This window comes from Nyctereutes procyonoides, unplaced genomic scaffold, assembly GCF_905146905.1.
Source record: "Nyctereutes procyonoides isolate TBG_1078 unplaced genomic scaffold, NYPRO_anot_genome, whole genome shotgun sequence".
NCBI lineage: Eukaryota > Metazoa > Chordata > Mammalia > Carnivora > Canidae > Nyctereutes > Nyctereutes procyonoides.
The window spans coordinates 21,820,187-21,833,817 of record NW_026575030.1 but is presented as its reverse complement, the minus strand read 5'-3'; the positions used below and the strand labels follow the sequence as shown (position 1 = coordinate 21,833,817).

Below are 13,631 nucleotides of genomic sequence, written 5' to 3'. Positions count from 1 at the left end.
GGAGGGTAAGTCTAGAGTCCAAGGTCACAGAGGTAGAAAGGGGGAGTGGCAGGTTTAGGATCCAGATTTGAATATGCGCTGGTAAATGGCCTCTGCAGAAGTGTCTTTACTAATTAGGGATACAGCATTCCTTACGATCCTAATTACTGAAGAATCCTGTAACAAACTCTGTTCTTAGAGCCTCCATATTCCAAGTGCTCTGCAAGGGAACAGGACCCTCGACTTCTGCTGTCACGTGCATAATTAGGATTTGTGTGATAGCAGATAAGGGAAACCGAGATGCAGATATTCCTTTGGGGAGAAAAAAGGCCCTTTCTCTGAAAAATACGTATATTTTTGTGTTTTTATATTTCTCAGTAGTACCTAGGTAACACCATCAACAAACTGAGCAGAGATTGATATACATGTAAAAACCTGAAGAGTTTTCTAGGCTCTCCCACCTGAGGCACACCGTGGTAGTAATCCCTCTAAGAGGCCACTTTCCAGAAAATTAAATATGTCAAATCTTGGTTCATTCAAAAGGCACTGTCCTTTTTTTTCTTTGTACACGCCTTGTATTTATGGAGGTTGATTTTTTTTCCCCTATGATCTGGATTAGCAATAATAAAGAAGCAGGGCACTGAAAAGGAGAAAACTGCTAGCAAAATTGATATTTTAAACTCCTTCATGTATCTAAACTACCTGGACTGACTAAATAAATAAATAAATAAATAAATAAATAAATAAATAACTACCTGGACAGTCTCTACTGATGGGATATTTCTTTTGTCTATGTGTGTTTTCTGATATTGTTCTTTCTACATTTAAATTCAATTAATACAGGGCAGCCCCGGTGGCACAGCGGTTTTGTGCCGCCTGCAGCCCAGGGCGTGATCCTGGGGTCCCGGGATCCAGTCCCACGTCGGGCTCCCTGCATGGAGCCTGCTTCTCCCTCTGCCTGTGTCTCTGCCTCTCTCTGTGTCTCTCATGAATAAATAAATAAAATCTTAAAGAAAAAAAAAGACAAATGAGGACTATAGACGTATGAAAGATAACAAATTTAAAAATAAATAAATAAATTCAATTAATACACAGATAATGTATCATTGGTTTCAGAGGTAGAGGTCAGTGACTCATCAGGCTTCTATAACACCCAGTGTTCGTTACATCACACGCCCTCCTTCATGCCCGTCACCCAGTTACCCCATCTCCCCGCCCACCTCCTCTCCAGCGACCCTCAGGTTGTCTCCCTCTCTGATTTTATCTTGTTTTAGTTTTCTCTCTCTTCCCGTATGATGCTCTGTTTTGTTTCTTAAGTTGCACAGATGAGTGAGAACATAGAATTGTCCTTCTCGGACTTATTTTGCTTAGCATGATATCCTCGAGCTCCATCCACATCCTTGCAAATGGCAAGATTTCAGTTTTTCTGATGGCCGAGGAGTATCCCATTGTGTGTGTGTGTGTGTGTGTCTACACCACATCTTCCTTATCCATTCATCTGTCAACAGACAGCTGGGCTCTTTCCACAGTCTGGCTATTGTGGACATTGCTGCTATGAACAATGGGATGCAGGCACCCGTTCGGATCATTACATCTGTATCTTTGGGGTAAATCCTCAGCAGTGCAATTGCTGGGTCATAGGGTAGCTCTATTTTCAACTTCCTGAGGACCCTCCACACTGTTTTCCAGGGTGGCTGCATCACCTTGCGATCCCACCAGCAGCGCAGGAAGGTTCCCCTTTCTCCGCACCCTCGCCAACATCTGTCATTTCCTGACCTGTGAGCTTTAGCCATTCTGACCGGTGTGAGGTGGCATCTCATTGTGGCAAAAGGCACCTTTCAAAGCCTGTGTTGTGGACTTGCATTCAACACGGTCCTGTAACAAGCCATTTATGAAGTATGCGAATCTCGATGTGGTGGCAGAAAGTACAACTGAGATCACAGACCCAGGAATGGCCACCAGGATACTTATCCTGAGGGTGAAAATCACATTTCTGAAGAAAACAGGATAAATATGGCGAGAAATACTTTTATAAACATAGCTGGGTGACTGTTGACAAAGGAGGTGTTTCATTTGGCAAGAATCGGGGAGTCTAAAACCAGCCTTAATGTCAGAGGGACTTGTAACTGGAGACGTGTCGCAGAGCTTCGTGAAGCCTTCTGGAAGCCATCAGCCCAGACCCAGAGCCTGTGCTTGGAGGCTGGCTCTGGCTGCTGGAAATGATGCCACTACCATCGCTCCCCATTTTTTATGTTTGGGAGAGAACTCCTGATGCCCCTTAACCTCTGATTACCTGCCACATACTAGAGGATTTATACATCTATGCAAAAATCTATATTAAAAAGAAAATGTGGGACACCTGGGTGGCTCAGTGGTTGAGCGCGTCTGCCTTTGGCTCAGGTTGTGATCCTGGGGTCCCAGGATCGAGTCCCACATTGCGCTCCCTGCACGGAGCCTGCCTCTCACTCTGCCTGTGTCTCTGCCTCTCTCTCTGTCTCTTATGAATAAATAAATAAAATCTTAAAAATAAATAAAGTAAAATAAATAAATAAAATAAAATAAAAAATAAAAATATAAAATAAAAACTGACCAAATAGCCTATTAGAGAAAGTAAACTTTTTGAGAGCTTACTTAGATTCACTTTTAGGATCTTGTGGTCATAAGACCAAAAGGGCTCTGTTCAAAATTCCATATTCTGGGCAGCCCCGGTGGCTCAGCCGTTTAGTGCCACCTTCTGCTCAGGTCATGACCCCGGGGTCCTGGGATCGAGTCCCACATCGGGCTCCCTGCATGAAGCCTGCTTCTCTCTCTGCCTGTGTCTCTGCCTCTCTCTCTCTGTGTCTCTCATGAATAAATAAATAAAATCTTTTAAAAAATTCCATATCCTGCTTGATTTATGTTTTCCCAATATGTAAAAACCCAAGAGGTAGGCTGACCATTAGCGAGTTATTCACTGTACCCCAGTGCAGTCATCTGAACTACGCAGAGTGCTGGAAGCTTCAGGGTTGAGAGTGATTTCAACAGCTAACCACAATGGAGTAGCTCAAATCCCAGGAAATGCAGTGTTTGCGTATGGTAAGCAACAAAGAACAAAGTTTGAGCAATAATCTTCTATTACATTAACAGCAACTAAACAGACATGTCCTACTCCTCCTGCTCCAGTGGTCAAGAAGGGATGCTGAGAGATCAAGGCTTCATGAGACTCAGAAGAACAGAAACCCTCACGATGGCTCCGAAAAGCTCCTGTTGCACACACAGGGACAGTCTGTGGTTCTGTTGCTTCTAGAATCCAGAGGGAAACAGAGCTACCCCGAGTGCATACACATTCCCGTGAGAATGTGCCCCCAAAGTAGTAACTAAAGCTGTTCAACTGAGGACGGACCTTAGTCTGGTTGCTCCTCTACTGACTTTCCTGCCACATCACACGTTACAAACCGGGACTGTCTCCCATTCCCCCCTGGTCCTCTCTGGGGGCAAGGGAGGGCAACGGGACAAGGGGCTCTAAGCCTCTGACTGAGGGACCAGAGAGAAGTGGAAGGAGCTTCTCCAGGACGTGCCCAGCTCGGCCGCAGCCCGGCCTGGAGGCCGACCCGAGCACAGGGCCCCTTGCGGGCCAGGCTGCGGGGACGGGGCGGGGGGGGGGGGGACCGTGGGAGAGCGCTGAAGTCAGCAGCTCCCCAGCCTCTGAGTCAGCACCTTCCAGACCAGAGGGGCTGTCGGGAAACAGACTTCTCGCCCACAAAACCATCCAAACATCACAGCCGTCCAGGAACTCAAAACCCACGGGCACGGTTCCGGAGTGGGAGCCCCAAGCTCACCCCGCGTGCCAAGGCACTGGGGGCTGGAACCCCCCTCCCGCCCCATCCCCGCCACCAGCTTCGGTGCTGGAGACACGCGGCCGGAGGAGCTGCTACGCTCAAGGGCAGCAGCACAGCCTGCCTGGAGCCGGGCTCCGTCTTACGTCCTTCCTAAATAATCAAACACAACAGTGACCTCATTCCAGAAACTGTTTTCCCCACGAAGATTTGGAGAGCTTCGCGTTTTGACTAGTTGTCGCTTTTCAAGCAAAGGGGTGGGGAGGGTACGTGGGGAGGCGCTGGCAGGAGAGCCAAAGTGTCCCGACCAATGAGGTATTACAGTCACTCAAGCTTAACTGCTGCTTAGGATAGAATATTACCCCAAAGAAGCAAGACATGAAATTGTGTACTTAGAAGAAAGAGTTTGGAAAGCAAGATACTAACCTCTTGAAGTATGATCGACGGAATTATGAACCATTTATTTCATTTCTTTCTACTCTTCCAAACCTCAGGATGATTCTCCAGCTATCTGACCGAGCACACGGTTTTGGAAGGAACGCGTGTGAACCAGTGCGGGAAGAGTTCCTCCGGGAGCACCAGGGGGTCCACACTCACCCTGGTCACCAAGAAGGGGGCAGACGGCAAGGATTGACCAGACAACTATCGATTGGATCGGTTTTCCAATTTTCTTTTGTGAACATGCATGGCTTTTCCAATGGGGGGAAGAAAAGACACGCCACCCCAGCCATGCTGAGAAGTTAGTGACTTGAAACACCGTGCGTGGGGGAGCCTCCGGGGCGTCGAGAGCCTCCCTGTTCTCTACCCAGGGACGTGTGAGAGTCTCCCAGTACCACAGGGTTGTACAGATCATACGGAGTACAGGGAGAGAACCCCCCGGGGTGGAAATCTGAAATGCAAGGGTGCCCTGCACCCCTAGGCCCTGTGCTGTATTCAGAGAAATGTTAACATCTGAGGGAGGAGAGGAGGCATCTACCGCGCGCTGGGCCCTGTCTCCTACACCAAGCGCCACGTCTAGGTCTTTCTTCTTCAATTTTCAAAATAACGCAGAAACGAAGGGCGATGAGCCATTTTGAGGCAGGAAACCCAAAAGCACGAGAGGGAAGCCACAGGGCAGCAGGCTGATGAATTAGGAAGACGGACTCTCCACACGTCATCTGACCTGGAAGACCTTGCTCCCTGGCAATAGGGACACAATATGATAGGAGCAGCCTTCTGGATAAAGACATAGCAGAGGACTGTTCCTGGCCCCCGAGGAGAAAGGAGAGACAGTTTCATGAGACTATTTGCTAATATGTTTGAAACAAAAAACACTGCTGTAAGCCAGTTATAGACACTGCCAGGCTCCTTGGAGCTTTTATGGGAGACTAGAAGGGCCTGGGAGGCCACTCACCATGCTGGAACCCCTGAGGCAACGCCTGGCAGTTTATGGGGCCAGTGGGGTTTGGGGGGGGGGTGGTAGGGGAAGGAAGGGATGGCCCCTCTTGCACTGGCCAGCAGGGGTGGCATTGAGTCAGAAAGGACCAAGGGCTCAGTGAGTCCTGTTATCCCAGGCTGAGTGGTAGGTGCCGTGTGCACGTGCTCTATTGCTCACAGGAGCTCGAAGCCCAAAGTGACACAAGCAGCAGGTGGTGGTATGGGATTTAGACTCAGGACCACCTGACCCTAAGCACTTTTTCTGCTAACTCAGAGCCATCCAGCAAATCCCAATCTATCCTCACTTTGACAGAGAAAAGAGCAGATCCCTGTGGCACACTCAGCATATCAAAACCTAATTTCTTCCACCTGTGACGTTCCCCGTGACATCCTCCTTCCGTTCCTCTATGACAGTCACATGGCCTGTACTTTCTGGAGCAATCCCCGTTGTGACCATGCTGGCCCCACCGCTCCCACGGGTGTCCTCATACTTGTCTCCCTGTGTGGTCGACCCCAGGAGGCTACCCTGCAAACCCACGTCTGGGCCACTCGCAGCACTTGCTCCTTCCAAAGAAGGATGGGCATTCCTCTCACAGTGACAGGTCATTTATTTTTTTTTAAAGATTTTATTTATTTATTCATGAGAGACACACAGAGAGAGGCAGAGACATAGACAGAGGGGAAAGCAGACTCCCTGTGGGGAACCTGATGTGGGACTAGATCCCGGGACCCCAGAATCATGCCCTGAGCCAAAGGCTCAACCACTGAGCCACCAAGGCATCCCGACAGGTCATTTATATGCTCTGATTTGCGTCCCATGTTTCTGCTTTATCTTCCCTCCTATACTCAAAGTTCCTTTTCAAATCAGTGCGTCCCAGCTGGAAGCCCACTCTCGAGGGAAGAATCCCAGCAACAACAGCATACACAGCCAGAGGAACTACAATCCTGCCTAAGGTTGTTGCACTCCCTGGATTTGCAGGCAGCCCTGGTGTTGGATGGAATGAACCCCCTGAGACACGATTTTACTGTATCTCATCAGAATGCAACTCCCAGAATGGGGAACGGCCAAACTGTAATAGAACTAGAATCCATGGAAAGTCTTACGCTTACATGAAAAAACTTTAGTGCTCAAACATGACGCCACAAAAGCTTGGCTTGGTTGTAGTTCATTTGAAAAATTAAAAAAAAAAAAAAAAAAAACAACCTTCAGCTTTTGGTAGCAAAGCCAAAAAAAAAAAAAAAAAAAAAAAAAAACCAGCTCAACAGTATCACATGCTGTTTCACAGACGAGACAAAGGAAAGTGGGCATATTGTTAGGGTGCGTTAATGGAAGTGGAACGCCCAGATCACAGAAATGTTTGGCTGAACTGTGGGCTGGGCCCTCGCTCTCCAGGAAGACAAATAACACCCTCGATTCTGAGAAGCACGCTCAACGACGGAGCCCTCTGAGAAGGGGAGGGGGGAGACTCGGTGTCTAGTGCAGAAAGAAAAGAGAACAGACCCAGAAAAAAAAAAAGAGAGAGAGAGAGAAACCTAGAGGAATTTTCAGAGGTTTGACAGGCTGTCATATGGAGGAGGGCGTCCAGAATGTGAATCAGTGGGTGGAAACTACTGAGAAACAGTTTTTTGCTCAATCAAAAAGAAACCTCCAAACCGTGTCTGCAGGAGATGCAGAATGATGGCCCCTAGAGACGACCCGCAGCCCAATCCCCAGAACCCGTGTCTGGCTCGCTTTATAGGAGCAGTGACGTCAAAGATCTCGAGACGGGGAGACTCTGGGATCACCCTTGTGGGTGCAACAGAATCACAAGGCTTCTTCTAAGAGCGAGCTAGAATGTCAGAGAGAGAGAGAGAGAGAGAGGGAACAACAAAGCAGAAGTCAGACTCCGAGAGAGGTCTGAGGATGCCACACTGCTGGCTTTGAAGACGGAAGAAGGGGCTAGGAGCAGCCTTTAGAAGCCGGGACGGGCAAGGGAATGGATCCCCCCCCAACCCCCCAGAGCTTCCAGAAGGCACGCAGCCCTGCTGACACCTGGATTTTACCCAAATGATATCCACTTCAGGCTTTTGACTCTCAGGACAGTAACAGAACACATTTGTGTTGTTTTGAGCCACTAAGTCTACAGCAATTGGTCAAAGCAGCGATAGGAGAAGAACGCGATGTCTAACAAGGGAAGGACCACTCCCGGCCCCAGGGAGCTCCCCGTCCAGGGAGGCAATCAAGAAGAAATTAAGCACCTACCTGTCAGGAATGCTGTGCCAGTAAGTCCTGGAGGACGCACAGCCCACCGCTCTGACTCTGGGGGTCCACAGGCACGTGGCGGGTGCTGGGCCTGCCGCCGTGTCCCACACGCTGGTCCCCCCTCCCAGGCCCGATGGCAGGCAAGGCTTGCCCTCGCCTTCTCCCGGGGGGACAGTGGGTGGTGAGACGGGGCGCCCTGCGGAGGGGGGTGCGCCCTAGGGGGGGCCCGGGCTGGCGGGGAGCCTACCTGAGCAGAGGACCCCTCGGTTCCTGGCGCAGGAGAAGTTGTCACACTGGCAGAAAGGGCCGTAGATCTTCCCGAACTCGCTCTCGAAGCAGGAGCACTGGTTGCAGCTGCACTCCCCGCGCCCGCTGCACAGCGGCCTGCCCTCGGCTTCGCGGCACAGGTGCTGGCGGCCGCTCTGGCTCTCCCCCTCCTGGCACTCGCACCTGCTGCCCAGGTGGCCGGGCTGGCACTCGCACAGGCCGCACACGTAGGTGCCCTTCCCGCCGCACCGGGCGCTGTCGGGCTCGGGGCCCGCGCTGCAGCTGCACCGGCAGCGGTAGGTGACGGCCACCTGCAGGCTGTCCCGGAAGCCCACGGGTCGCAGCGTGAACGCGGCCGATGCTGGGCCGCCCGGGCAGCCCCGGGCCTCCGCCGCCACCTCGAAGGTCGCCTGCGTGGAGGGAGAGAGCAGACGCTGGGGCGCGGCCGGCCGGTGCCCCCACCAATGCCCCCTCCCCAGCACACAGGAGCCCGGGCGAGCCGCCCCGGGGGGTCCCGGCCCCTGCCCGCAGAGGGCATGCAGCCCGGCCTGAGGTCATGGGGGGGCGCCCCCCTGCATTTCACCTTCATCCTGCGCCCCTCCTCCCCGCGATGAAAGTCACACACCCCACAAATCCCTTCTGGCCACGTCCTCTGTGCCAGGCCCCGAGCTGGACGTGCCCTGACCTCACGGGCCAGACGTCCCCAGACCCTGGCACCTGCACCCCCGACGAGGGACGAGAGGGCCCTGGGTCCTTTCCACAGGCTCTGTCTCCCTGCAGACACATCCGAAGGCTACGCGGCCCCAGTTCTCCCTCGGACTGGTCCTCACAGCTGCATCTCCCACAAGATGACAAGTCATCACAGACGACACACGCCACACACATGGACAGACTATTTCTCTTTAAACAAAGCATGTGGGGCAGCCCGGGGGGCTCAACGGTTGAGCGCCGCCTTTGGCCCAGGGCATGGTCCTGGGGTCCCGGGATCGAGTCCCATGTCGGGCTCCCTGCAAGGAGCTCATAGGCTCCCTCTGCCTATGTCTCTGCCTCTCTCTCTGCATCTCTCAAGGATAAATAAATAAAATCTCTTTTCTTTTTAAAAAGTCATCTATAACTGGCTTTACTGGCCACTCTTAGGTAACAATGTGTCTTTTTGGAGAACACTGAAAACGTGTTCTTTCTAAACGTTCTACAGATCCCTATCACTTTGGGGTCTTTACGAACTCTAAAAGGCCTCCCCTCAGATTCTGTGACATCCAGGGACACCCCAGGGTGGGGGCAGAGGAGACTGAGCAGGAGGGCAGACCCAGCGCTCCCGGCCCTGGAGAGAGTCCCGCTTGGCAGCAGGCGTGACTCCGGGGGCCTCAACGACAGATATCCAGGAAGCGGGGTCAGCCAAGGGGCGTCCCAGGAGGTGCTGCTGGACAGGTGCACTGAGGATGATGACCAACAGCCAGAGTCAGAGGCCACTGGGAGAGCCCAACCAGCTGCAGACGGTTGGGACAACCCCACCCCCACCCTCCAGGTCTACACAGACGGTAGGAGGAGGCGAAGGGAGAAATGGACAGAAGCAAGCTCAGTGCCAAGTTTCAAGGACCTGAGGTATATCGGTGGGCTCTTGGGTAAGGAAGCAAGATGAGGACCCACCCGGGAACCGAAATCCATCTAATGACAACAAACACGAATAGTTCCTGAGTGTCAGATGCCTCCCTGCGCCAGGCACTGTGCTGGGCATCCCCACCAGGGTCTCGGTCACAGGGCCTAAAATGAGGCCTTCTCACTCACTAGAGAGAAAACACGGCTGGTGGCTGGGGGAGCTTAGCGCTGTGGGGTGGGGCTGGGCTCTCCTTGGCACGTCATCCCCTGGACGTAGGGGATGCAGCAGATGCTCAGTGTCCACATCCAGGTACAGAGGGAGAGGCCGCCCTGCTAACTGGAAGGACCACGAGATGGTGATCCCCAAGGTGGTGATGAGGCATCTCCAAACCTCCCGGCCGTGGGCTAGAGATGACCCACACCGACAGACAGGAAAGAGGTGGGAAGCCTGTCGGAAGCCACCCACAGGGCTGTCGAGAAAGCGGAGGTGAACATCCGTCCCTCCGGACAGAAGCCATGACTTGCGCAGGGCCACGAGCCCCCAAGGCTACAACCGTGCGGGCCTCGTTAAATGGAAAGCTCTTGCCTCCCAAAGGCGTCAGAAGTGGAATAAGCTCCAAAGGGATAACCGAGATCACGAGCCAAAGGGGTTTAATGACTGAAAAGCTGGGAGGAGTGGCTCTGTGAGCATCGCCTGCCCCCAGGGAAACTCGCGGGCATCAAGGGACAGAGTAACAAGGGAACTAAGCGTCCCTGGTCTTATCGACATGTCTGTGCTCGCCGGGGAGTAAGTGGAGAAGCCAGGGGAGCCCCCGCATCGGCGCAGGCAGGCAGCTGCCCGGATTCAGGAAGGCTCACACGCTGCCTGCCTGGCGGGCGGAGTGAGGAGGACTGGCCCGCAGGCAGGCCTAGGGGCCTTCCCAGCCAAGCCCGCCACCGCCCGTCCCAGCTGTTGGGCCCACGCAGCCTGGCGTGCAGCCAGCCACCTGATAACCAGACAAGGGCTCCGTCTAGTTCAGCCACGGGACTTGCAGGTCCTGCCGGGCACAGGGATGCTATAAAAAGTCCTTTAGGAACAACAAGTCAATCTGTTCTGCTAACCCTCCTTGCAGAGTCCATTTCCCGGAGGGACCAGGAAAGAATCCAGAGTCTGTCAAGCAGCTGGAACGAGACTTTTTCCTGATTACTGTGGACTTCAACCGGTACTGAAGGCTCCCCAGTTCCTGGAGACTTTCCATCTCCCACTCCGAGATTCCAGAGGAAGGTCATGGACACAGCAGGCCTCCCTCCCGTCCAGTCTTGTTATTTAAGCCTCATTGGGATGCTCCCGGTTTCCCCACAGGGCTGTTGGCCTGACCCACGCTTTCAAAAGGGCTGCCCAGCCCCCGCCCCAAACCCACCAAACCGGGGGCTGTACCGATGCCAAGTCCACCAGGAGCTCGCTGAAACAAAGCGCTGGGCATGGGCATGGGGTACAGAGCCCCAAAGGAGGGGACAGGAGAGGGGGACGCTGTGGGAAGCCCGTGATGGGGCTCACTAGGTCCTTTGTGCCGGGTGTTAGCGCGGGCTACGCGGCTGGCCACTTGCATACTGATTTGTCAAAGTCAGCTCATGAGAAAGCCAACTCCCAGTGGCCAGGCCCACTCAGTCAGCACTGGCTGGTGTTGGGACCCGGGGAGGAAAATCAGGGAAAAAAACTGAAATCACTGGAGAAGGGGACCTCATTGGATTTGACACTTCCAAGGCTTAATCTAAGGTGGATTTCTTTTGTCTCTCGCCCTGCACTAACTCTCCTGCTTCCTGCCCGAGAGATCTCCTAACCTAGAGGATGCAGGAGAGTCACCAGACCATGGCTTCTGGCTGGAAGCAAGCATAACGCCTCTGCTTGGTCCCCCACCACCGTTTCTGCAGAAGCTTTAGTTACAAGGGGGTGAGACTCAGCCGGCTGCCACTTGAACCCAGCTGTCCCAAGGCTGCACCCCCACACACCCCCATAGGCCATGTCCTCACCTACGGACCAGACCCAGGGATATCCTGACCGCTTTCCCTAATCCCGAATCTCCAGGTAAGTTCCCTTCCGCCTGCCTCCTGCCGTTCCCCAAACCACGGCACCTGCCAAATAACGGCCAGATACCTTAGCTTGGCACCTATGTCCTACCCGTGTGGCCCAAGCCTGCCTCTGCAGCCTCAACTCCAGCCACCCTCCCCCTTGGGGGCAGTAGCATGTCCAGGGACGGGTGAGTGGCTGCTGCTTTGTGCCAATCTGTCTTCATCCACAGAAAACGAAAACTCCACCGCTCCTGCAGTAGAGCCAGGGGCCATGTGACGCCCGTGGCCTCCTGGACAGCAAGACAACACTGGACAGTGAGCCACCCTGGGGGCCTCCCTCTGAGCCAAAGGGGGCTACTGAGCACCCATGGGGAAGAGCTGTCCAGGGCAATGAGTGTAGGAGAAGCTCCTTTCTTCTGTCCCTATTTCAGATCCTCTACAACTCATCCCAATACAACCGAGATTTTTTGTTTTTGTTTTTGTGGGGGAAAAAAAAAAGCCATTTAAAGTCCTTTTTCATCTTCTAGCCAATGTTCTCAGTTTCCCGAGCTATCCTAGCAAAACCCAAAATCTGTACGTGAGGGGGTCTGTCCGTAAGTGGTAGTGATGCCACCTGGGGCTTCCTAGGACGATTTGCTTCCCAAGTGCATGAGGGAGAACACAGATTTGACTCTGAGCGCTCATGGCTCAAAAGCAGCAGGACTTCTGGGAAGTTTCTCGGGTCCCCCCCCTTGGAGCCCCAGTCTTTCTCACATCAAGTGAGGGTAATGGATACCTTACAGGTGCTGCAGGAAGCAGAGGAAGCCGTGGTCACGGTAAATCCCCATGAAATGGGGTTTATACAACTCATGTTATTGCTTCCACGGTCAGGAGGACTAGTCAGGAGATCTTGGCTTGAGTTGCAAGTCCACCGCTCGTTAGCTGGGGGATCTGGGGTGGGTTGTCACGCTCCCAAAGCTCAGGATGCTCAGCAGCAATGAGTGCAGCACCCCATTCCCCGCCCCCCGAGCCTTGGGGTGTGTGCACTGAATGAGGGAAGGTGCATAAAAGCTCTCAATAAATGATGCTCCCTATGGCAGGGGTGCTTCTTTGTTGTCATACCTTGCTCTGAAATGAACCCTTTGAAGCAGATACGCTAGATCAGAATCACAGCCATCAAGAGGCCAGGGAAAGGTGGTCTAAGGTACCAGCATCACAGCCGGAAAGCCCTGGCTCCACTCTTCTCACCTGTCCTCAGAGGGCAGCGGTGGGGGAACGAGAGCTAACTCGTCGTGGCTCCTAAGGTTAACTGCACATGCCTCCCGAGCCCACGAGGGGCCCCAAGAGTCTCGAAACAACTTTCTCGTGTTTGCTTAAGGCAGTAAAAACTGCTTGAGTTTCTTGCATCCCAAAAGAAACCTATGGATTATCATTATTATCAACAAACACGAGTTCCTCTGACCTTCCTGGTTTCCAGACAATTCATCGTGACACTTGCTTGTCACTCACTCATCCTTCGAAAAAGAGAGAGGAGAGAGAGAACTGAATGCAGAACTGCAGATGCAGTCTGACCCACACCAAGAAGAGAGGATCCATTCTCTCCGGGGTTTCAGAATACTTCTGTTAACGCGACCTCAGCTGGCGCTTTTTCCTTTTTTTTTTTTTAAGCGACATTGTTCATTCAACATTAAGCCTTTGAGGATCAGAATCTGTCAGATTCTTTCTTAAAAATCACTATCAAACCGAATTTCCTCTACCCTGTTAATCTTCTGAGCTAAATGCAAGATATCAGCCCTATGATTTCAAGCCAGCTGAATGCTCAGAGTGATTTTAGAGCTTGGTTTTCCTGTGTGATGAGATAATCTGCATTCTCCAGTTCTGTGACCTTCTCAGGTCTTGATAAGCAGGTCTTCTGTGAGTTCAACTGCAGCCAGGAGTGACCGCGAACAGATGAGAGAACGTGGAACCTCACGCAGGTCCTCCTCCAGCTGACGTTACTAACACTTTTAGGGAGCAAGCTGCCTCAGCTACGAGTCTGCCTAACTGGGCTGTCATCGATTCACATGATTTATCTGACTCGTAAGGTCACCATCAGACCTTGTCAAGAACTTTCCTGAAACCCAGGTGCCTCGTGTGTGTGCTGTGGATCTTCTTTCTCACCTCTGGCCCGCTGCACCTATTTCTCCAGGTAAAGGGCTCCTTGTTTGGGTGCTTTTCATGCTTTTTTGCCTTCCTGACACACTGCACCAGACATTTACCCACAGATCTAAAGAACTCACTTGTGTGTC

The 13,631-nt window shown here is 52.6% G+C and overlaps 1 protein-coding gene across 2 annotated transcripts in view; it reads right to left on the bottom strand.

Annotated features, from left to right (window-relative positions):
* Nucleotides 1–13,631, bottom strand: part of ITGB5 (integrin subunit beta 5) — a 110,205-nt gene that overhangs the window by 22,033 nt on the left and 74,541 nt on the right. For both annotated transcript variants that reach the window (XM_055315950.1, XM_055315949.1), the window contains one exon: nucleotides 7,700–8,129. In XM_055315950.1, the coding sequence (XP_055171925.1) occupies nucleotides 7,700–8,129 (430 nt within the window). The remainder of the gene's footprint in view (nucleotides 1–7,699; nucleotides 8,130–13,631) is intronic.